Source organism: Bombyx mori, chromosome 24 (assembly GCF_030269925.1).
Source record: "Bombyx mori chromosome 24, ASM3026992v2".
Lineage (NCBI taxonomy): Eukaryota > Metazoa > Arthropoda > Insecta > Lepidoptera > Bombycidae > Bombyx > Bombyx mori.
The window spans coordinates 6,341,902-6,368,258 of NC_085130.1; the positions used below are offsets into that span (position 1 = coordinate 6,341,902).

Sequence of the window (26,357 nt, forward strand, 5' to 3'; positions counted from 1 at the left end):
AGAATGCTGTACAAAGCAAACGAGCCGAGGTGTCAATAGCCTTGTAAAATGTTGAACGTAAAATATTATAGAGTTGTAAATGTAAAATTGGAGATGTTTTCGGCTTACCCTTTCATAGAATTTACGTCCGTATCGCGAACGAATCAGGTTCAGAATCGCTTGGAAATGTATTTTTTTTTATGTTCAGATCAAGAACAAACAATGGCATTGAAGACGTCTTGAATGTGTTTTTGATCGTTTTATTTCTTTAATAAAATGAACGAGTAGTCATTTTTGCGCACAGAAATAATGATTAGCCATTTTAAAGGAATCTCTTGTCTAATTTAATTAGCTTACCACTTCTATGTACTATTAAGAAGACTTGTAGGAAGCTGAGAGTGGTAAGCTGATTTTTATTACTGGTGGTAGAGCCTCTTGTGGGTCCGCGCGGGTGGGTACCACCACCCTGCCTATTTCTGCCGTGAAGCAGTAACGCGTTTCGGTTTGAAGGGCGGGGCAGCCGTTGTAACTATACTTGAGGCCTTAGAACTTATATCTCAAGGTGGGTGGCGCATTTACGTTCTGGATGTATATGGGCTCCAGTAACCACTTAACACCAGGTGCGCCGTGAGCTGGTCCACCTATCTAAGCATTAAAAAAAAATTAGGGCTGATTTGGTAATAAAACCTTAGAGACCTTTTTTAAGTTGTTTTTTTCCTACCTAAGCTGATGGTCTAGAAAGACCATGTCAGCGTCACCGGGCTAGTAGGTGAGCTCACGGGGCTCAAGTCTGACGATGTTGCTAACACGAACCCTAGCAAGAGGAGTGCTTCACAGAATATACCACCGGATCGGAAACGCGACTCATTGAGAAGATCCGGCGAGAAACTCAGAGGGCTGTGTATCTTTCATGATCATTTAGGGGGAAGAGAGAGTGGTCGAAAAATGGTGTTGCCAACCTAAAAATAATTAAGTTTCAATGCCAAACATGTTGCATAGAAATGCCAACATTACTACTACCTGTTGAGATGTATGTATTCTAAATTTCTTTAGTCTATTTCAAATAAATTTTACATAAAATTAAAATAAATTTTAAGGTTTTAACTTTTCTAATGTTATCGTTCTACTATTACCGTGCTTTCGACTTAATTATTTCCTTAGCTAATAAACGCGAGATGGAATCGTAAAAGCAGTTTTAAGTGTGAATTTTAAGTGTTTTTATGTATACTTCCAAACCGGAAATTTAGGCATGTTAGGGAACGAAGCTTGGCAGCACTACGCGAGCTGTCACTGTCAATGTCAATGTCAGTTGAGTTTGAGTGGTAAAATAACATTATGTTTGATTTTTTTGGTTACCTAAGTGCCGACAGACTCGAGGGATTAGTCTGGCTTCATCTTGGCTGGTGGGTGAACTAGGCCTGAGAGATCTGCCCTACTAAGGACAGTGCTTCGCTGAATCTACCACCGGATCAAAATCGCGACTCACTGGAAAGATCAGGTGAGACGGTAGGTTTTAATGGTAGGCAGCGGCTTGGCTCTGGCATTCTGACGTCCATGTGCAACGGTAACCACTCACCATCAGGTGGGCCGTATGCTCGTCTGCCTACGTGGGCATTAAAAAAAACACTTAGTGTGATATGTCTGTGGGTTAAGTTGGAAGTAGAATTCGCATCGCAATATTGCATCAACGAATTGAACGGAAACGGTGACAGGAGCTTTGAGTGCCCAAAAGCACCGAGAGACGACCAGGAGGATCCCTTTCATCATCATCAGCCTGTATCTCTCCCCTGCTGGAAGTAGGCCTCTCCCATAGTCCGCCACAATGTACGATCCTCCGCCTCCGAGAGGATCCCTTTGCCTCTCCTCAACGCAAAACTAATAAACTAGAATACACATTTAATTCCCTCTTAGATTTAGTGGCCACGTACATTCTGTCCCTTACGCTCCCTAATATATATCACGAAAGCATTTAGATGTCGCGTTAATATAATTTACGTGTGCTAACCAAAATTGATATTAAACACGTACGTACGTGCGCTCTGGCCATCGTAAAAACGAAATTAGCTGGCAACACTAATAATCTGGCCATAGAGTTAATGATCAATGGAAACGTCATGTGTTTTAATTCGGTTTTATATTACAAAGTGCCATGGAACGGTAGTTACGAAAATAAGTTAAACTACCTTCAAATTGTACATTGTACATAATAGTGCCTATGTATATAATTTTCCTAGTACTCTGTACTATGTCTTCTTTTTTGTGTGTACATAAATAAATAAAATAATTATCTACCTTCAAATTAAATACCTACTGTAGGAGATTCGGTCCCCTGCCCGAAAAAAAAAGACTATCACTGTAACACTATTCCGGTTAAGAAATATTTGTATGCAACGAATGTTTCTTCTGATCTCATAATTTTATTTTTCGTAATAAATTTCGGTAAAAGCTTAGACGATAACGTATAAACAATTTAACGTAAATAAAAGTCTCTTTGAAGTTGTCTGTTTAATCGAAAAAAAGCTCTTGAGCTTTTTAGTGATTATTGATTGAGTAATTTGACGATGCGCAGACAGAGACGAGTCATTGGTGTCAGTTATATATTCTTGTAGATGAACTGATGATTTTTGTTTATTGACACGATAGATGCTTAAGCTCTCGGCCTACGACGGACGCTTTAGATCTCGGCCTACCTAGAGACAAGTGGTCAGCTCTCGGCTTACCTAGAGTCAAGTGGTCAGCTCTCGGCCTACCTAGAGTCAAGTGGTCACTAGAGCCAATAAACGTTAACATGAGACGTGAGATATGAGTTCTAAAGTCTCTGTTTTTACAGTATAGGAGCTGTTCCACCCTTCAATCCGAAGCGCATTACTACTTCACGGCAGAAATAAGCATTTTGGTGGTACTTACCCGTGTGGACTCATAAGACATCCCACCAACAGTAATTACGTAAATCGTAAGCTACAAAACGACATTTTTTCTTTTTATTGCGCCAAAAAAAGACAGGTTTTTAATACATAAATATTGAAGACTACGAAATTCGAAGCGAAAAAAATCTTACTTTTATATATATCTTTACTATCTTATCTATCTTAACTGTTTTAACTTTTTTTTTATAACTTAGATGGGTGGACGAGCCCACCTGGTGTTAAGTGCCCATAGACACTGGACTGGAGCCTATAGACATCTATAACGTAAATGCACCACCCACCTTGACATATGAGTTCTGTGGTCTCAGTATAGTTACAACGGCTGCCCCACCCTTCAAACCGAAAAGCATTACTGCTTCACTGCAGAAATAAGCAGTTTGTTGGTGCCTACCCGTGTGGACTTACCGGTAATTATGTAAATTGTAAGCTAAAAAACGACATTTTTTCTTTGTATTGCGATTAAAAAAAGGCCGGTTTTTAATAATTTATTTAAGACTAAGAAATTCGAAGCGAATTGAACCTTACTTTTATCTATTTTAACTACGAGCTTAACTATTTTAATTATTTTAACTATTTTGACTATTTTCACTATTTTCACTATTTTCACTATTTTTACTATTTTCACTATTTTCACTATTTTAACTATTTTGACTATTTTGACTATTTTGATTATTTTGACTATATTAATTTAACTATTTCAACTACTTTAATTTTTTTTAACTATTTTAATCAATTATTTTAACTATTTCAACTATTCTAACTATCCTACATCTCATGATTAGGGTAACATTTGAAACGCGAATTACAATCAAAACGTTGTTTCTTAAAATAATACAAGAGAGAGAGAGCCACAAATCAAATTTGATTTATATTGTTCATTGAATCAGAAACGAGAATGTCCGAACCCTGACGCGGTCGGGTATGACGCGGACTATATCAATAATGATCTCGAACCTTCGAGACCTTGATATTATTTGATCGAGACAATTGACAACCTTTTGTTTCTGTTGATTAAAATAATGTTTTCTCTCATTTATTGAAAGGTGAAAGGACATTCGGTATAAGCGACATTTTTTGGAATAGGAGAGCTTTTTATTTGTCTCTATTGCTTAGGTGGGTGGACGAGCTCACAGTTCACCTAATGTTAAGTGGTTAGTGGAGCCTATAGACATCTACAACGTAAATGCGCCCCCCACCTTGAAATATAAGATCTAACGTCTCAAGTATAGTTACAACGGCTGCCCCGCCCTGCAAAGCGAAACGCATTACTGCTTAACGGCGGAAATAGGCAGAGTGTGCGGACTCACAAGAGGTCTATTACACGATGTTATTTCTTCACCGTGGAAGTCAACCTTGAAAATTTACGAAGTACGTATTTCACTAAAAAAACTCTCTATTGTACTCTTTATTACTCTTTATTGTACCCAAAAAAAAACAATGTGATACATTAAATACAAAAAAGTACAATTGGCGGTCTTATCGCTAAGAGCGATCTCTTCCAGACAAACATCAGGTGGACAAGAATCATTTGGAAACGAATTACGCGCTAACATGGAATCCAAACAGGCTGTACCGGAAATTCAATACGTGTCACCTCATTACACGCACTACGATCCAATTGAAATGGCAAATGTTTACAATTATTTTAATGCAATTGTGAAAACTCCGAAATTACAGGTGAATTTTTCCGTAGCACTCGAGACTACGATTTATACCCTACGTAGACGGCTCGTAGCGATTCCGTAGAGCGCGCTACGGAAGTGACAAAAACACAACAAAACCGAAAATACGCCATTAAGCTAACACTAGTTTTATTCTGTGGATACGGATCTGCGAAGATATTTTTCTGGTCAATATTTCCGTCTTAATTTAATCCATCAGATTGTTAATAATATCTTATTAACCATTGATAATAGTTTAAGATAATTATTATATGAATGCTCAAATAACAGTCAGGTACATAGTGGAAATTTTGTAATTTATTTTTTTGTGTAGATTGGTGAACAGCGCTTCATTTGGTGTTAAGGGGCTACCCGGTGACATTGACAAAGACATTGAGACGTGCATTTCAAAGTCACAATACTATTGTGTACCACAGTTGACCTCGCCCCGTAAATCGGAGTATATAACTATTCTAGGTCAACATCATATAGTTTTACTACTAAAGCTTCAATATACTATGTTTTATAAGCTCGCATGGGTAGGTCAAAGCATCCTATCTTCAGCGCGAAGCAATCATGGATTTCGATTATACATAATATGTATAATAATTTGAATTGCAAATTTCGACCTCAAGTCGATACTTAACTTTATGCAGAACAGTAGAGATGGATTTAATGCTTAAGGCATTATCTACCAGTCAACCAAGGCTGGTGTAGAGATTGCTGTGGTAAGCGAATTGCTTTATTGAAAAAATAAATACATATACAAAACATACACAGAGTTTATATGTGTAAATAAATAACATAAGACGCCGTACATATGATTCTTAAATATCATCTATATACATAAAAGAACAGAGGTGTAGACAACTTGGAACGTCTGATGGTCACTGGGAAAGTAGAAGGAAAACGTCCTAGAGGCCGGAGCCCCAAACGTTGGTCCGACCAGATCTCCGAGCAAACCAACGGACCACTTAGCGCTGCACTACACCAGGCAACTGACCGGAACCGATGGAGGCTAACAGTCGACAAGCTAAAACGGAGTCACGATCCTCAGCAATGAGGGAGCGATGGAGAAGAAGAATATAAAAGAAAGTCGTGTTAGTTACACTATTTATAACTCAAGAATGGCTGAACTGATTTGGCTGAAAATTGGTGAGGAGGTAGCTTAGAACCAGGAGAAGGACATAGAATAATTTTTATCACGCTCCCGTGGGACGTGACATAAAACGTGGTATAACAAAACGCAACTGATATAGAATAACAAAACGCAACTGACAGCTAAACGTAATATACTCTATGGTTAATTATAGTAGAATTTTGAAGTTGACGTGTTTAAAACAAACTGTGTGGCGGAACAAAGTTCGCCGGGTCCGCTAGTATTTTATAATGAATACAATTTTCATACATTAGTTATAATTCACACATATATTTTGATATCTATGGGTTCTGGCAACCGCTTTACAGCAGATGAGATGTGCTCTCGTTAACACATCAACGCAATGTAACAATATTATAATAACTACACTGATACTTTAGAACTTATATCAAAAGGTGGGTGGCGCTTTTACGTTGTAGTTGTCTATGGGCTCCAGTAACCACTTAGCACCATGTAGGCTGTGAGCTGGTCCACTCATCTAAGCAATAAACAAATAAAACTGATTGGATATTCATAAATTGGCAAAAACGTTGTGGACATGGACAGAAATAAAATTAATAAAACACATAAAATAAAAAGAACTATCACGATCGATAGCGTTCTCGTAATTACCTACAATATTCACGTTCTGTGAGGCTACTGAATCGACATAAAACTAATAAAAATCTGCCACGTCCATAAATTTCGTAGCTCCTTGCGGGACTCGAGTGCGTTCCGTTTCACGCTCGGAAATAGCCCGTTCGTTACGTTCCTTTATACGCTAGCTTCTCACGTGTCTCGTTCCGACTGTAATATATATCGTATCGGAAACTTTGAAAACACGCGAACTGTTTAAAAACTTGAACGTTCGAAAGCTCGGTTCTATTCGAAAAAAAAAAAACAAAAAATATATTCTTCTAAAATCGAAGAACATTTCGCTTTTGCGCTCTACGATATTTTGAAATCCGTTCATATTTGAAGTATCAAGTTTTTTGTTGTTTGTTTGTTGATTGTTTTAAGCTTTTTTTAGTTGTCTACATTACACAAACTAAATCGTTATCGAATAGTGATATATGTGATCTCCCATAACCAATAAGCACGCTGTGTGTTAGCCGTATCCCACACAATTAGTTTGCCACACAATTGTGGTATTAAGAACAAAGACCAGAAATATATTTGATGTTCGGAAAAATTAACCTCACTTTCACAAGAGGTCCCACCACCAGTAATTTTTTATTGCCCTTGTAGGCAGACGAGCATACGGCCGACCTGATGGTGAGTGGTTACCGTCGCCCATGGACTTCAGCAATGCCAGGGGCAGAGCGAAGCCGCTGCCTACCGCTTAATACTCTCCACAAGCCTCGTTTGAAGAAGGAAATGTCATAGCGCTCGGGAAACACCGTGGAGGGGAGCTCATTCCATAGCCGGATGGTACGTGGCACAAAAGACCTCTGGAAACGCACTGTGGATGACCGCAGTGGCTCCAGGTAGTATGGATGAACTCTACTTCGGTGGCGGGCGGTGCGATGGTAACAACGAGATGCCGGTATCATCTCGAACAATTCCTCAGAGCACTCCCCGTGGAACATACGGTACAAAATACAGAGGGAACCGAAGTCCCTCCGCAGACCCAGAGGCTCCAAAATTTATACCTTGAAATAACTGAGACGTTAGAACTCTTGTCTCAAGGTGAGTGGCAGCATTTACCTTTTAGACGTCTGTCCACGCATCGAACGCGTGGACAACAGCGGCGGGAGACGCGGCGGACGGGGGGACGCATCAGCTGATCGCGATCGCCGACAGACTCGATCAACAGCGGACGTTTCGACCGCTTATAAGAATATATGTTAATCTCCAAATTTATAAAATATTAATTATTATAAAACGTGTAGTATTATTGGAGTTTTATTAACACGTCTATGGGCTCCAGTAACCACTTAAAGCAATAAACAAATATAAAAAACATGAGTTCTAAGGTCTCTGTTTTAACAGTACAACGGCTGCCCTTCCTTCAAACCGCATGGCATTACTGCTTCACTACAAAAATATGCAAACCATAAGGACGGTGGTATCTACCCGCGCGGACTTACAAGACGTCCTACCGCCAATAAAATAGTACTTGTTTTTCGACATAGCCCACGAAAACCGCGACCTCTGTAATTTTGTCTCTGTCATTCCGTAATGATTCCATTGTGTCACAAACGCGTATTCATTATTAAATAGAGTGAGAATACAAAATAACGTCTCTAGTTTAACTTAGAGCATCAAGTAAATTACGAATGGGGTTTGTCTAGACGTTTTATCGCTCTAGTGACGCGAAAGAGCTTTTCTATCGATTGTTTTTTCTTTAAAGAATATTATGCACGACATTTTACTTCATCTTCGTGTAGTGGTTGGTATTCACGTTGTAGTAACTATGAGTTCTGCTTACAGAAAACTATGTCCATTCTGTGTGCTTTATGCGAGTTTTTTAACGTTCTCGATAGCGTAAAAGTTAACTAAAATATGTAGGTATGCAGTTGGAACAGCGCCCCTAGCGCCAAACGTAGGTAAACGTTCCAACTCCATACAAATTTGAAGTAGAAGTCGTCGTGGCTTAACGGATAAGACGTCCGGTGCATTCGTGTTGAGCGCGATGCACCGGTGTTCGAATCTCAGGCAGGTACCAATTTTTCTAATGAAATATGTACTAAACAAATGTTCACGATTGACTTCCACGGTGAAGGAATAACATCGTGTAATAAAAATGAAACCCGCAAAATTATAATTTGCGTAATTACTAGTGGTAGGACCTATTGTGAGTCCGCGCGGGTGGGTACCACCACTCTGCCTATTTCTGCCGTGAAGCAGTAATGCGTTTCGGTTTGAAGGGTGGGACAGCCGTTGTAACTAAACTTGAGACCTTAGAACTTATATCTCAAGGTGGGTGGCGCATTTACGTTGTGGATGTTTATGGGCTCCAGTAACCACTTAACATCAGGTGGGCTGTGAGCTCGTCCACCCATCTAAGCAATAAAAAAAAAACTTTTACTCTATCGAGAACGTTAAAAAACTCGCACTAAGTACACTGGTCGAGCGGGTAAAATGTTAAGTGTCCGATGTATTTGTATCTAGTGATAAAACCGAGATGTACTATGACATATGACATGGAATTGAAGGATATTTATTTTTTTAATGTATTGACTATGTGAACTTTTTTTGGTTTTTTGCTTTCAATATATTTCAAGGCAGTGGCTGATGCTGTGATGAGCTCCGATAATAATTTGATATCAGCTCGCCAATGAGCTCCATAAAAAAACAAATGCCGGACCAATTTGACTGTGTAATCTATTATGCATAATTCATGTGACACAATGTTTGTCCGGAATGAACATAAAAACTAACTATCCGATTTCGTAATTATATTTATTCTGAATGCATGTTTATTCCAACTTAAGAGATAGGATATTTTTTATCTTACTTTAAAATCACTTTTTTTTTGTACTGAAGAATCTGTGAGCTCTTAAAAGCTAGTTACTAACAGATGATGGTGTAATTAAACTTTGTTCAGAGCAATTCTAAACATGATGTTTGTATAACTATTTTTTGAATTTTGAAAGAGAATAATGATTTTGAAAACAGTCATTGCAAGTCAATCAAAAAATTCAGGTCGTACGTGCACGTGTTGTAACCGCATTAAAAATAAAATAAAAATAACCTTCTCTCTGAATATATCTAATTATTGAAGCGACCAGTACAAATTACAGTCCACGCTCTATAAAAACTTATCGTTAAAATCTTTTTCTATCCGGCTTGATAAAGTATGTAATAGATGGCGCTATAGTCAAAGTTATATGTTTAGTTTACAATGTCTTCTTCTACAACCCATCTCCATCCGATGCCGAGAGTAGGTCTCTTCATATGCACCTCAGTCCTTTCGATCTATTGCCTTTCGCATCCAGTCCTTGTCAGCTATTTTGAACCAAGCTGTCGGTCTACCTCATTGGTTATCTGCCCACGTTAGAACCAGTACGAGGTCTCCACTCCAGTACTCTTGTCCCTACTAATTGACAGTTTGATTGTATATGTTGCCGACGGACTTGACCGTGTGACTTTACACTATATATGTATATGCATAGATATTTTATTGATGCCGAATAATAGGCTTTTGAACTATTGATCTGATTGTGATGAAACTTTATGCACTTTGTGGTTGGAACTCTAAGGAAGGTTTCTGTAATAATAAAAGGTTTTTCATTAAAAGCGCTCGAACTTAAAAATAACATAAATAAATCTGTTTAAGTGATATAACCACCATTTTTATTTGATTTGAAAGGGTATTCGATGACATTATGAATGCAAATATAATTTCAGCCAAATGGCCGCCGTGAATCCGCTGTAGGTGTTGTATCCTGATGGACCAATTTTGTATGACATCTTCGCATGAATAGGGTACAATTTCACGAAGAGCGCGAGTTATGGTTGAGATTTCACGTAGCCCCACAGAAAGTTGTCGAGCGGTGTTAAGTCACACGATCTCGGTGGCTAATTGATGTCACCACCACGCACGTATGGCAAGTCGCCGTCCTGTTGGAACCACACGTTTTATCTATACATCTATCGTTTTTTTTTTGTCAGGAGGAAATCGCCGGACTTCCGCCCTCCACTTGGGATAGAGGACGGGACATGTCTGAGTCGAACCGACTAAAACCTCCTGTCGCTCAACAACCGACGTCCGAACCTCGCATGAGACAGAATCCATGAAAAGGCAAAGGGGGGAAAGTAAAGTTTAGTGCGGAGCACATCTCTCCCATCACCCTCCCCCTCGGGACGCCGGACCAGTAGTCGTCGGCGCCACGACCACCAGTCCTCTCGGTTGGCAGGCTATCCGAAGCCCGCCTAGATCGCACCAGTCAGAGTGAGTATCTATCTATCCTAGGCCACAACAATTTTGTTAACTTCGTCCGATATCGGTCGCCATTGACAGTGAGCGCGCGGTTCCTTGCGTATCTCGGAAGAAATAAGGACCGATGATACAGCCAGACAAGCGTGTAGCGTTCCATGGTGAAATGTCATGACTAAATATATGTTCATACCAAATTTGACAGCTATTGCTTTTTTTTAATGATTGAAAGCATTGGCAACACGGCCATCAGCTTAAACTAATTTTACAAAAAAAATAGTAAATGAACTAGGACTTACAATAGAAACACAGATAAAAGAAACAAACCAAACCAATAAACAATTACAAATGATTGAGAACAACAAATTAATTACAAGATTGACAGCTATTGCTTTTCCAAGATGGCCGCTAATCGGTGTCAAAGTTCGAGGTGCCATTATTGAAAAACCCTATATTATACTCGTACCATCAATCAATTCAAACCTCATCTACAACGCTTGAATAGTTTCAAGAATACGATGTTTTAAGGCAATTAGGCATAATGAAAAGCGAATCATGACCAAGGTTACTGGTACTTAATGAAGATGAAGATCTTAAGTTCTGCTCAAATGAGACAGCATTTTTCCTTATATATATTTCAAAATTTAAAAATTGGTTTGTCAAAGTTACCTCCTAAATTTTTTATGTGATTTTATGACCTGGTAACTAAAATCTTTAAGTCATGTCTTATTTTAATTTATATTCTTATTTTTATGAAAAATGATAATATGGAGTAAAATGAAATGAAAATGATTAATTTGAGATGTTAATCAACTGGGATGAAATTAAATGAAATGAGATGATATGGAATGAAATATAATCTTAGTAAAATGGTGGTCATTTACTAAGATTTTTTCAGTGGACTTTTTGGAGGATCCCGAGAAGTTGCGTCCAGCGGCTTTGTTTCATTTTCCCACATTTGTGCACTTTCACAGATATCAAACAGTTAATATACCACCGTTATTACACATTTAAACCTGAAGAAACACTAAATAGACAAAATAAAACAAATCACACAACTTCACTCCTCGCGTTCCCGCCAAAAAGTCACCTCCTAAATATAATATGATATTTACAGATTAGTCGTAGGGATATGTAATTTTGTCGATTTAAAAAAAATAAAAGAACTTTCCCAACACCTACGCATTTCGCATCGTATTAAAAGCAATAAGTACGTTATAAATACCAGTCTTTGTTTTCTGTATGATAAAGTCGTCTTTATAGGTGATACAGCTTAGCATTAAGAATTTATATGTAATCTTTGACATTTAAATGTTAGTACACACTGGGACTACACCACGGTATTGGCTTACACAAGTTCTAAGAAAACGAAAGATGTAGGTGAATAAAAATATATTAGGAACGCTATTTTAGGATGCGTGGGATTTTGATTCGAAAATCTCTATAACTCATGATATTTTAGAAATTACGTGAAAAGTTTGTTTGGATTCGTATTAATGAGAGCAAAATTTCGAATTACAGAGGGGCTGAACGTAAAATATTTTCTCATTACAAAGTTATATCTAAATGCCGAAAACTGTTTTTTTTAATGAGGCATTACTTGTGGAAGGAGGCCTTTCCAGTTTCACCAGGACAGGTGGGCGAGCAAAGGCTCAGCCAGGAGGAGGGTTGGGATAAGCTAACAGCTGCCCAAGCGCCTCCATAGGAGACCTAACAACTCAAAAGCAGCTGCTTCGCGAATGAATCTACTACCGGATCGAAATAAAAAAACTGTTATTTATATCTGAATATACTTCACACTACTATTTAAATATATTGTTAATACATGACGTTATATTCAATGAATATTATCAATTAGGCAATTGAATAAGTAAGATTGTATGAATAAAATAATTAATTATTTATCTTGACGTGGCGTAAGAGAAGGATGTAGGTTTCAATCTACTACATTAGTTCGCGATTTAATTGCCCTACGAAACATTTAAATGGTTTTCGGTGGAATAATTGTTCGAACGACGTTAATTGCTGTGGAAATCTCCCTCGATCGTAATTAAAGATTGAATGTTTTGATTTATACTGAATTAAGAACATTTTATTATCTGTTTTATGGATCTTAATCTGAATTATCTATACTAAATTTCAGCAAAAGAGACTTTAGTGCCAGTTCAATTATTGAACTTAAAAGCTCAGAAATCGAATTCTGAAAAGGGAATTTGATTAGATCTCTCGGGATTAGACATCTTTTCACCAAGATGCTAACATGGAAATTCCTCGACGCAGATTCAATGGAGTACATACTAACTATCACCTCGAGAAATCCTTGCAGTCGCTATTAAGATCACTGTGAAAGTATCTAAGATAATGTAACTAGCTCAATGACATCTCAAAAATACCAAAACTTTATCTAACCTTTTACTGAAATTTTCCTCGACTTGAGTTTGACAAGCTCTTTCTCACCTCGACAGAGGTAAACTGTCGTACGTTTTTCTAACTGAGCGAGCCTAGATTTCTCCGAACTAATAAGGCCTAATGTCGAAATTCGACCATAGTCAATGACACATAAAGATTCATTTTTGTTTGTATGTTTTGGTTCTTAATACAAAACGCATCACCTGCTTAGTAAATTACTAATTAATTTTGTATACTGGTGGTAGGACCTCTTGTGAGTCCGCGCGGATAGGTACTACCGCCCCGCCTATTTCTGCCGTGAAGCAGTTATGCGTTTCGGTTTGAAGGGTGGGGTAGCCGTTGTGACAATACTGAGACCTTAGAACTATATCTCAAGGTGTGTGGCGCATTTACGTTATAGATGTCTATGGGCTCCAGTAACCACTTAACACCAGGTGGGCTGTGAGCTCGTCCACACATCTAAGCAATAAAAAAAAAATAAAAAAAATCACGCTTTCATAGCTTGTTTTTTACATTCTATTTATTATTATAATGCAAGCAGGTTTTATGTTTCATTTAATAGCGTAATAGTAGTCCTAAAATTATATTGAACACGTTGTTTATCGCCAGATCTTCTTAATGTCGTTTTCGATCTACCACCGGGTAGATTCTGCGAAGCACTGCTCTTGCTAGGGCTAGCGTTAGCAACGCCTCCAGGTTTGAGCCCCGAAAGCTCACCTACACGTTAGGGTTACGCTGACATAGCTTCTCAAGGCTATCGGCTTAGGTAAAAGACGACGACCCCTCTTACTTAAGGTTGGATGGAAGGCTAGAGATCACGCGACCGACCACCAATCCGTTGGACTGACCTAATAAAGAAAGCAACTGAGTTCACCATAGTGCAATGTACTTGAAAAGCATCGAACCGCCAGATCTGGTAGCGCATCGCCAGTAAGGCAACCCTCAGGAGCATGGGCGACTTAACAAATGCTTCTGTTTGTACATCTTCAGCGCAACCGCGACCACTCTGACAAGAGCGTCCGGAGAAGAAGAAGAAGAATGTATCTATGTTACCTTGTACACAACGGAATCTTTGAACGTCTTTTTCTTATACCGATTTCAGTACGTTCGATTTATATGAAAAACTGCATACGCATGAAGGGTCAATTATGATACTATAATTTTGTATATTCTTCTTTATTCATTTTTATTACATAGATGGGTGGACTTCAGTGGACGAACTCACAGCCCATCTGGTGTTAAGTGGTTATTGGAGCCCATAGACATTTACAACGTAAATGCCGCCACCCACCTTGAGATATGAGTTCTAAGGTCTCAGTATAGTTACAACGGCTGCCCCGCCCTTCAAACCGAAACGCGTATTCGCTCTTATGTTAATTGTTAGTTCGACTCACTATTAAAGGGTGTTTATTTTTATTGTTTAAACTTATGTTATGCTAATATGAAATTTGCCTTAAGGCTACTTCATGTCACGATGAGTCGTAATATTAAATTAATTTGGTTCATTTCAACTTTCCATCGAATATAAATATTTGTAACTGAAGGCATTTATTTCGCTCCCATATTTGGATTTAGGCCAACGTATATTATTTGGTCGGTTTCCAAATAATAAAGAAAAATAACGTTACGATTCGCCTTCCTTATCTGCCGACACAATTCATGTTTTATTGCTTTTGTACAAATCGACGAATGATTACAAAACGAATACATTATGTACAGGGTGTCGTTACTGATGTTTGATAAACGGCTTTATTCCCAGGATCAAAGTACAAATAGAGGAAAGCAAGGTACAGCTGTGATGGTACATTACTATAGTACTGTTACGCCGATAAGAGTAACGCCATCTCTCGCCGAATAGTCGAACGAATATCGATGGATCCAGTAGCACCTAGAACGCTCTAGAAGTACAACGCCATCTATTGACAGATAGCGGAAACTACTACTAGAGATGTGTGGAATATTCTCGATAATTCTAGGGATGAGGTATCGGCTATAAAAGCATTGTAGAGATGGCACGCAGTCAGTCAGTAATTGGAACTACTCGAAGCGAAATAGCGAACGGATCACCTGAAGCGAAGCGAAAGAAGCGAATTGAGAATTTGAAAGTGTTTGTGAAGTGTTTTAACTGTTCTAAGTATTGAATACAGTTTTTAGTTTTACTTTGGTGGAATTTTATTTATCCCGAGCCCCAGCGCGTAACAGTACTAATAAGCTTACCATGGCCAAAACGTATCTTTTGTTGTAAAATAAAATTCAGATTTCGACCTCTAGTTAAGCTGTGGCGGTTTTAGTGACTATTTAGTACGCGAGCTGTGAATTTATCTCTGAATTCTAACTAACTGCGTGCCATCTCTGTAACGCTTTTATAGTCGAAACGACATCCCTAGGATTATCGAGAACATTCCTCACAAGTCGAGTATTTTCGATTGTGTTTCCGCTATCTGACAATAGATCGCGTACTTCTCGAGAGTTTACTGGAGATAGAATAAATGCTGTCCGCACTGTCTTAGCCGAAACCATACGAATATGTAAACCACAAGACTGCCCACGAATGCAGTCTAACATATAGCCCATCTGATGGTGAGTAGTAAGAACGTCAACAATGCCCTTGGACTATACCAATCAACATTGCCTTTTACACTTGAGTGTTCTTTTAAGGTCTAATTTTAAGGGCATGTCATAACAATCATGGAATACCCTGGATTCTTCTCCAAAGAGTTCGACTCCTTCGATATGTGGCTCTGTACTCTGAATCCTTGTGCCGATGAGCGCAATGGTTTTGGTTTCCAGTACTCTGCTCTGTGGGATGTTTAACTACAAAGGGAAGATCTTCCACCGAGCGGATGATATTGCTCAGTAGACCGACGATCCGAATGTTGTTGTCCAGAACTTGTATACTTAGTCTGGTCATAAATACTATTACAATTAAAAATAAACAAAATATTACATTTGAATTTGGAATGCTCATTGAGTTTTCTCATTTTGGTGCAAATATATTGTACAATATTTTGCGATATTAAAATGAGGTGGGGTGATAAAGAGAACCGAATCGATGTGATTGCATTACACAAAGTAGGTATGGAGCCAAATGCAATTTTTAACTCTCCATACGCTTAAAAATAATCGTAAAATTATTATTTCTATATTATTTATATTTGATTATCTCGTAAAATGTTTGTGTACCGGGCTATTAATAGGTGCAATGAGACCTCCTCTGTTTGTGACAGAAAATGATCTGGCCGTCCACGTAGTGTCCGTACGAAAAAGGTAGTCAAAGCAGTAAGGGAAAGAATTCGAAGAAATCCTGTTCGAAAGCAAAAGATTTTATCTCGGGAGATGAAGATAGCACCTAGAATCATGTCGCGTATTTTAAAAGATGACTTAGGACTTGCAGCCTATAAGAGACGTACTGGTAATGACCAGTTAAGAAGTGTCTTAACTGATAATTTAAAAGAGAATAGGGTGGTAAAATCGAAACAACTACTGAAGCGGCACGCAAAGGGAGATCATAGAAATTTTTTATTTACGGATGAGAAATTTTTTACAATTGAGCAACATTTTAACAAACAAAATGACCGTATTTATGCTCAAAGCTTTAAGGAAGCTTCCTAATTAGTCTACAGAGTGCAACGTGGGCACTATCCGACTTCAGTGATGGATAGCCATACTTTTGTGAAAAAGGTATTAAAACATCGGCACAAGTGTATCAAAATACCATTCTTGAGAAGGTAGTGAAGCCCCTTAACAACACCATGTTCAATAATCAAGAATAGTCCTTCCAGCAAGACTCGGCGCCAGGTCATAAAGCTCGGTCTACGCAGTCTTGGTTGGAAACGAACGTTTCGGACTTCATCAGAGCTGAAGACTGGCCGTCGTCTAGTCCCGGTCTTAATCCGCTGCATTATGATTTATGATCAGTTTTAGAGAGTACGGCTTGCTCTAAACGCCATGATAGTTTGGAGTCCCTAAAACAGTCCGTACGATTGACAGTGTGTTCCGTCCCGTAACAGTTTGTTCTAAAATACATATTTATATTATTATTATTTTTTTTATTGTGAATAATTTTTTTTTTTTTATTCTTTGAGTACGTAACGCGACACAATTTGGTTTATATGTATTATTCATTTCTTATTTTTTCTTGTACTGGGTCTGCGACATGTTGTGTGTATCGGAATGCACCATTTCCGTGGGAAATGGTTCTTCGGCGCGACACTAGCGCCACCACTTGCCTGCCTGTTAGTGCGGCAAAAAACAAAAACTGAGTTTTTCGCGCGAAGCCGCTGTAGCCGCATCGGCACGCGCATTATATTTAAATAGTGTGTAAAGTTCCCCCTTTGATATAAAAAAGACTGGAAAATAGTGACAGTGACCTATGACTTTTTACATGTGAAGGATATATGAACTGATTCTGTCGGCATTACTCATCCTCGACCAGGACCTTCGGACGTGGTTGCGGGACGATTCACGGTAAGTCGTCAGACCTAGGCCATATCCTAAACATAAATTTGGTCCTTCGAGCCGGATACATATTTTCCAGTTTGTGTCGTGTTATTTAGCAGTATTTACGTACTCATTTTCAAATTGTAAAATCACGCGTTCGATTCTTAGCGTCCCCCGCCATCTTTTGTTTCGCAAAATGTCGGAAGGTGAAGAATTATCGCCGTGTGAACAAGATATTTTCGAAAGGGATTTAATTCTTGATGAACTCAAACGTATCATTCTACTCGCGAAGACGAACGAACAACAATTTCGCTCGCGTACTATAGACCTAGCGGCTCACCAAAGAAAGTTTACAAAGGTTCAGACTAAAATTGAAAAGTTTCTCATCAGATCCAAATCATTTAGCAAAGATGATAACATAAAGATTCGTAATGATTTTAACGACTTGTACTACGAAATTGTCGGTCACTTAAACTCGTTAAAGTCGATGGATGAGCGTCAGCGCCGTTTCAATCGGTCAAGTAATTGTTCATTTGATGCGATAGGTAACGATAAAAGAAATTTACCTACTTTACCTTTACCTGAATTCAAAGGCGATCCTACGGATTGGCCATCATTTTATGATTTATTCAAATCTTTAGTGCATAGCAACAATGCCTACTCTAAAGCAGAGAAACTTAGATATCTTCTACTTGCAGTTAAAAACGAACCGTATAACCTGATCAAATCCATACCTATCACGGAAGATAACTACCCGATCGCGTTAGAAATATTGTTAACCCGCTACGAAAATAAAAGGGTAATTGCGTCGAAACATCTAGATCGAATTTTAGACATAGAATCGTGTTCAGATAGATCTCCGTATAGTGTACGAAAATTATTAAATGTCTATCAGGAAAACATGAAGGCGTTAGAAGTCATGGACTTTCCGACTCATGAGTGGAGTTTCGTTCTCCTACAAATTTTACTACGTAAAATTCCGAGTAGTATGAGAAAGGGATTCGAACGTTCATTGGCCAAGCCATCCGATATTCCAGAAGTAGACACATTGGTTTCATATTTACAACATGAAATCGCCGCGGAAGAAATGGTATCTCCTAGCTCCTCAAGTACCTCCGCACAGCACGCTAACAAACAGATATCGCGGGTAGGTAATCCGCTGCCATTACAGCCGCGTAGCTACAATGTAGGTCCGAACAGTTTTGCGCCGGTAAAGCGATCGTTTGCCGCCAACGTGTCATCAGACCAAACTCGACCTACGGCCGATGCTAATAAGGTTCGAACTTGCTTGAAGTGTAACGGTTCACACATGTTGACAAAATGTGCAGAGTTTTTAAATCTTTCCCCGCAGGATAGGTATTCCCTTGTACAAAACAAAAGTGTTTGTTATAAATGTTTGAATGTCGGTCACGACGTAAAAAATTGCATTTCTAATTTTGTGTGTAGAACGTGTCATAAACGACATCATAGTTTATTACATTTTACGAATCAACCGGCTCAAGCGCTAGCGGTTGCAAGCGAAACCAAGCAACCTATTGTTGTTCCGCTCACTCCTATGCAGGAGAAGCCGACTCCGATCGCGGTACACGGAAATTGCGCATCTAAATTACCTCTCGCTCGCACTGGAACAGTGTTGTTATCGACAGCACTAGTGGATATTGTCATAGGTAATAATATGACGATTTCCACTGTTAGATGCATGGTAGACACGGGGAGCCAGGCATCGTTTATTACCGAAGCTTGTGTGCAGCGCTTAGGTCTAGCGCGCCGGCATAGCAACGTGCCGGTGTTCGGTATTGGTGACACCGGACCCGTGCATCCAAAAGGTTTAGTTTCGTGTTCCATTGCGCCTAAAGGTCAACAACAACCTGTCATTCCGGTAAATGCGTTAATTTTGCCCGAATTAATTCCAAAAATGCCAAGTGTACCTTTACCGTATACCGGGTGGTCACATTTGAAAAATCTGAAGTTAGCTGATCCGGACTTTCATACGCCCCAGCCTGTTGAAATGTTACTAGGAGCGGATATACTATCCCACGTGTTACTAGGCAACACTATCGTAGGCCCGCCGGGCACGCCGATCGCTATGAATAGTGTGTTCGGTTATTTACTTTTAGGCAAATTAGATTTAGATTCTTCTGTTCCAACTTCATTTCAAGTGTGTTTTAGCTCGTTTGACAACGACAACCTTCAGAGATTTTGGGAGCTGGAATCAATACCAGAGAAACGGAGTTACACTCCAGATGAGGAGTTGTGCGAATCCTTTTTTCAAAAGACGCACACTCGTAATGCGGACGGGCGATACGTGGTCGCCCTCCCGTTTAAGCCCGACGCACCGTCTCTCGGCGAGTCGCGGTCCATTGCGCTAGCTCGGTTTCATAAACTAGAATATCGGTTAGAACGCAACCTCAAGTTGAAGGCTGATTACCACGCTTGTCTCCAGGAATACGTAGACCTCAACCACATGGAGCTCGTCGATGATCAACCTTCAGTTAGTGAAAGTTATTACATTCCGCACCACTGCGTGGTCAAAGAATCGAGTGAGTCGACGCCTACACGTGTGGTGTACGACGCCGGTTGTCGCTCAACTAGTGGGTATTCGCTCAATGACGTTTTACTAACGGGTCCTAAGCTTCACATGGACATAGTGGACGTCCTTCTTAAATTTCGTGTCCATTCAATCGCGCTTACTGCCGACATAAAACAAATGTATCGTAATATACTTGTTCGTGAAAGTGACAAAGATTTTCAGCGTATTGTGTGGCGCACATCACCAGAGCAAACTATTCGTGACTACCGTTTGCGTACAGTCACATTCGGTGTGAAATCGTCACCTTACCTCGCTCTGCGTACAATAAAACAACTCGCTCAAGATGAGGCCGAGCGGTTCAAACTCGCGTCGCCCGTTTTACTTAACGATGTTTTCGTCGACGACGTCGTATCTGGCGAGGACTCTGAAGTCAGCGCACTCGCGCTACAACAAGAGCTGATAGGTATTTGTGGGGCGGCTGGGTTTGAATTGCGCAAATGGCACAGCAACTCGCCAGCGTTACTCGCTGCGGTGCTGCCATCAGAGTCTCATGGTGAGCGGCCGGAGAACGTTCTCTTCGCTGAAATGGAGATCGACAAAAAGGTTAAGGTTCTGGGCTTACAGTGGAACCCTAAATCTGATTCATTCAATTTTAAAGTCCAAGTTTCATCGATTAAGTGTACAAAGCGTGTCATTCTTTCAGAAATAGCAAAAATATACGACCCCCTCGGGCTATTATCACCGGTCACATTGTTTGCCAAACATTTGATTCAACTCTTATGGATAGCCAAAGTCGATTGGGATGAGACGCCGCCTGTTGACATAGTAAATTCGTGGTCTTCTTTCGTTGACGAGCTCCCACTCATCTCACAAATCTCATTTCCGCGTTATATATTTAACAATACCAATCCCGAACCGATACAAATTCACGGTTTTGCTGACGCTTCCGAGAAGGGTTTCGGAGCATGTGTATATATTCGTTACAAAGATCAAGAAGATTTCATTCAAACTCACCTGATTATAGCCAAAACTCGCGTCGCACCGTTGAGTGTGCGTCTCACTATTCCTCGCCTCGAACTAATGGCGGCAGTCCTCTTATCTAAATTAATTGAAAAGGTAATGCTCACTTACAGTGGTCGTGTTCGCTTCGACCAGGTCTACGCTTGGTCCGACGCATCCATCGTGCTAGCATGGCTACACTCATCTCCGCACGAATGGAAAACCTTCGTTTCGAACCGTGTCAGTGAGATTTTGCGCCGCATACCCGCGGACCGCTGGCGCCACGTCCCGTCGGCCGACAATCCCGCCGACGCTGCGTCTCGTGGCCTTTTGCCCGCCGCGCTCGTACAGCATGACTTATGGTACCACGGACCCTCGTGGCTACATCTGGGTCAGAACTCCTGGCCGATTCAAAATCCCGTAAGAGACACGTGCGAAGAAAAACGCAACGTATCGGTGTGTTCCAGCGCGTCAACGGCGCCGCCTATACAGGATGTTGATTTTATTACGCGATTTTCGTCGCTTGGAAAACTTGTTCGTGTCACCGCACTCATCTTTCGGTTTTTCAACAAATGTAAAAAAACACAACAATCGTTTTCAAGGTACATTACCGTGACAGAATATAATTTCGCATTAAATCGGCTCATTCGAATTACGCAGCAATCCGTGTTTAGCGAAGACATAATCAATATCCGAGTGGGTAAATTACCATCAACGAATTTGCGTCGTTTAACGCCATACTTGGATGATACGGACAAGTTACTTAAAGTTGGTGGTCGAATCCATAAATCGCTTTTACAATTTGAATCCAAACATCAATTAATTCTACCTAAAAAACACCCTTTAACTAATCTTATTATTGACGATGCACACTTATGTAATTTACATGCCGGACCGCAGTCCGTTCGCTACGCGCTTTTACAACGCTATTGGATTTTGTCAAGCCGTAACATCGTGCGGCAGCGCATACATCGCTGCGTGCAGTGCTTCCGCGCGCGCCCGACGCACAATCAACCGCGCATGGGACCACTCCCAGCAGTTCGTGTTCGCCCCGCGCGACCGTTTCTAAAGACCGCGGTAGATTTTGCTGGTCCATTTTACGTGCGCGCCAATAAGGTGCGTAATGCAAAAATTATAAAATGTTACGTGTCGGTTTTCGTGTGTATGAGCGTTAAAGCGATACACCTCGAGTTAGTGTCAGAGCTTTCCACAGAAGCCTTTTTAGCAGCCCTGCGACGTTTCACGTCCCGTCGTGGTTTATGCACCGATATTTATTCAGACTGTGGAAAGAACTTTGTCGGGTGTGACCACTATCTTCAAGACCTTTACGAGTTTTTACGAAGGGAATCTGTGCAAAGCGCACTTAACCAACAAACCCTTCAACAGGGAATTACGTGGCACTTTCAACCTCCATACGCGAGCCATTTCGGAGGACTACATGAGTCTGGTGTTCGTAGTTTTAAACACCATCTTCATCGCGTTGTAGGTAATCGCATCCAAACGTACGACGAGATGCATACGTTCTTGTGTCAGGTCGAAGCGATCTTAAATTCGCGTCCACTTTGCGTTTTAAGTTCAGATGCTTCGGATCCCCTTTCATTAACACCTTCCCATTTTTTAATCGGAGAGCCCATGACAGCTCTGCCTGACGTATCATTGATAGATGAGTCACCGAATCGTCTCACTCGCTGGCGCTGGATTCAACAATCCATCCAGCACTTTTGGAAGAGATGGAGCAAAGAATATCTCCACGAACTTCAGCAAAGTAACAAGTGGCTTCAGGACAAGGGCGTCGCCCTTCGTGAAGGCACTGTTGTGGTGGTATGCGACGACCGCTTGCCGCCGTTGCAATGGAGGTTGGCGCGCATCCACGAACTTCATCCCGGCTCGGACAATATCACACGAGTTGTAACCATTAAAATGGGAAATTCCCTTTATAAACGACCCGTGGTTAAAATATGTCCTCTTCCCTTGGAGTAGTTCAAGTCATTAATTATTAGTTTTTTGAATTTATTAGTTTCGAGTAAGTTTTTTAAGCTTTACGTTCTTTCGATATTAGTTTTAACTTTTGAATATTAAAAGCAACTACGTGCTTTTAAGGTGAGCGGCATGTTCCGTCCCGTAACAGTTTGTTCTAAAATACATATTTATATTATTATTATTTTTTTTATTGTGAATATATTTTTTTTTTTTTATTCTTTGAGTACGTAACGCGACACAATTTGGTTTATATGTATTATTCATTTCTTATTTTTTCTTGTACTGGGTCTGCGACATGTTGTGTGTATCGGAATGCACCATTTCCGTGGGAAATGGTTCTTCGGCGCGACACTAGCGCCACCACTTGCCTGCCTGTTAGTGCGGCAAAAAACAAAAACTGAGTTTTTCGCGCGAAGCCGCTGTAGCCGCATCGGCACGCGCATTATATTTAAATAGTGTGTAAAGTTCCCCCTTTGATATAAAAAAGACTGGAAAATAGTGACAGTGACCTATGACTTTTTACATGTGAAGGATATATGAACTGATTCTGTCGGCATTACTCATCCTCGACCAGGACCTTCGGACGTGGTTGCGGGACGATTCACGGTAAGTCGTCAGACCTAGGCCATATCCTAAACATAAATTTTCCCATGGAAAGAGTGCGTGCTTCTATTGATAACTGGCCTCAACGTTTAAAGGACTGTATTGCAGCCAATGGTATGGTTCGAATAAGTTTTTATACTTTAAATTGTTTTATATTTATGTATTAAACTAACACACTATAAAAGTAATAAATTTTATTTGCCATAGATTTTTTTCCTTTGTAACAGTATTTATGACCAGACTATATATACAAGCTTATGTTGAAAATGTCATAAGCGAGATTCAGGCATCTGTCAATTATCTTGTATTGTATGGCTACCCGCCACAACTCCATTTGCGAATAGTGTGGTGATAGTTAAAAGCAGACCCGATCATTGATACGTGTCCAATCTAATCAGTCCAGCATTCTTTTTTTATTGCTTAGATAGGTGGACGAGCTCACAGCCCACCCGGTGTTAATTGGTCACTGGAGCCCATAGACTAGATCTACAATGTAAATGCGTTACCCACCTTGAGATATAAGTTCCAAGGTCTCAGTATAGTTACAACGGCTGCCCCACCCTTCAAACCGAAACGCATTATTGCTTCACAGCAGAAATAGGCAGGGTGGTGGTACCCACCTGCGCAGACTCACAAGAGGTCCTACCTGCTTGCCGTCCTCACCTAGGCAATGAATTACGCAGACAGCGTGACGTCAGATTCTGCTCAGGAAAATTTACGGGACACATTGTTAGTGCGAGTAAGTAACGTCAGAAAACATCTCGGATAATATAATAGTTTCCAATCAAGCAATTCATAGGTATAAACGATGTGCCAAAATGCAAGCGGTCCTTAGATATGAAGGGTAGGGAGATATAATGTCTCGATAGTGTCTGGTAGACCGGTCAGGTGTCCTTGGGGTGAGCTGCAAGTCTGGTTATAGTTTTGACCGCGGAAAGTTAGGGAACCTTGCTTGGGTTCTGTAACGGTCGGGGATCGGGCGCCGGGCGAGAGCACAGGGGTCGTTCAATAAATGGGTTTGTAAAATCTTCCGGCCTGATCTTCACTGTTTTCGGCCAGCGAGTCTCTGATACTTCGCCGTCCCTTAAGCGCGATTTATAACGCGGGAGTTTCGAGCTACGGTGTAAGAAAAATGGGGGTCTAAAATGTTTCAAGGATTGAGATACCAGAGGATTGTCTTCAAGCCAGTTATAGATTATCACGTGCACCAAAAAAAGCTGATACGAAGGCCACGATTACAACAAATCCATAAAGACTTCATATTTTTTTCTGAACTCTGGATACCATTTTTAATAACGCTACGTATACTGTAATCAGACATACAGATGTACAGAGTCTATTGAGAAACTTGTTGTTCAGGATAAATGGTAAGAGATCTCATGGACGAATCCCCATGCGCTGAACTGATCAAGTGAAAGACCTTACTGCAACCCCATTTAACGAATGCGTGCGCCAAGCCTCAGTTCGCAAACTATGGAAAACATCTGTCAAGGCTTTAATAAGCAAGAATTCCACATGACCACGACTCTGCTTGCTCTACCAAGAGCAACCGAATATGATGATGATGATGATGATACTGTAACAAACGCTATTTGGGCGATGACAGAACCAGGTCTCGGAGGCGATCAACAATGGACCGTGAAAATAGCCAATGGTTAAAATATGATAAAGTATAGTACCTAGGAAGATATGCGAGCTATAAACATAATTCGACGCTTGAAAGGCAAACGTGACTAAGCGACAATGCATAAACTATACAGTAGACTAATTTAAAGTTGAAATACCTGAAAATAAATTCTATTTTAACGAATCTAGCTGAAGGATTGAAATGATTTTAATAGACCTTTTTTTTTTTTTTTGGTAGAGGGCCGAACCTCCTACGAGGTCCCCGCGCCAAAGGGGCGCGCGGGGTATGTGAGACTCAACGATCTGCATGGTGTTGTGAGCAGACCGCGGGCCCAAGGATTTTAGGTCCCACCCACTAAACGACTCCCCTGCACTCTTACACCCGACGTCCGATCCCCTCCGAGGTCAGAACCCGGATGAGGTAGGGGGGCTACCGCGGTCAACACTACAACCAGACGGCGCGGCTCACCCCAAGGACGCCCAGCCGACGGAGCCTTCGAGGCGAATCGAAGGCTCTGAAACGTCGGCCGTCTCGGTACGGCAGCCCGTCGGGCCGCCCAGACGGTGCCGCTGGTGTCCCGGAATACCCCGCTGGACTAGAACCAGCCTGCCGGGTCGGGACGCGATACACCGTCGACCGGTCGCTCTATTCACTCCACGGCAGCGCGCTAGAGTGCTGGTAGCGCGCCGCGCGGCCTCACCCCCTCAGGTCGCCCCTTGACCTTCACCGGGGGGGATTTTACTAGACCTAGAAATATATTTTTTTTGCGCATCGAATATGATTATTATTGCCTATCATTTATGTACAAAGCAGTTATTGTCGCTTAGTCACATTTGCCTTTCAAGCGTCGATTATGTATACTGAACGACCAACGTCTCCGGCTACCTCGAAATAAGCAAATAGAGTAAACAGAACCTAGCTCTGTATATTTAGCTCGACCTCTAGGTGTGACTTCAGAAAATGATTCACGTTTGTTTCAGGGCGCGGTTTTATTAATGTACACTATACACATCACGGCATTAGCGGAGAAGCTTCGTGTTTCTTGACAACAAAACAGACTTCTATGGATACATAAAATATAATATCTGTGCTATCTGTGTTCCTGTCTCATTCCTATTTGACTTCTACAGTTTTTAAATTTATAATTCAGTAATACTAATTTGATAATTCGGATGCCGAATC

General features: G+C 40.5%; 2 protein-coding genes across 3 annotated transcripts in view; one reads left to right on the forward strand and one right to left on the reverse strand.

The window, feature by feature from the left end:
• Spr (sex peptide receptor) overlaps positions 1-26,357 on the reverse strand; it is a 269,773-nt gene that overhangs the window by 87,817 nt on the left and 155,599 nt on the right. The window lies entirely within an intron of this gene.
• LOC119630453 (uncharacterized) overlaps positions 15,685-26,357 on the forward strand; it is a 120,698-nt gene continuing 110,025 nt past the window's right edge. Inside the window, exons 1-3 of the mRNA XM_038019953.1 lie at positions 15,685-15,797; positions 17,389-17,463; positions 18,883-21,421. Of these exons, the coding sequence (XP_037875881.1) occupies positions 15,685-15,797; positions 17,389-17,463; positions 18,883-21,421 (2,727 nt within the window). The remainder of the gene's footprint in view (positions 15,798-17,388; positions 17,464-18,882; positions 21,422-26,357) is intronic.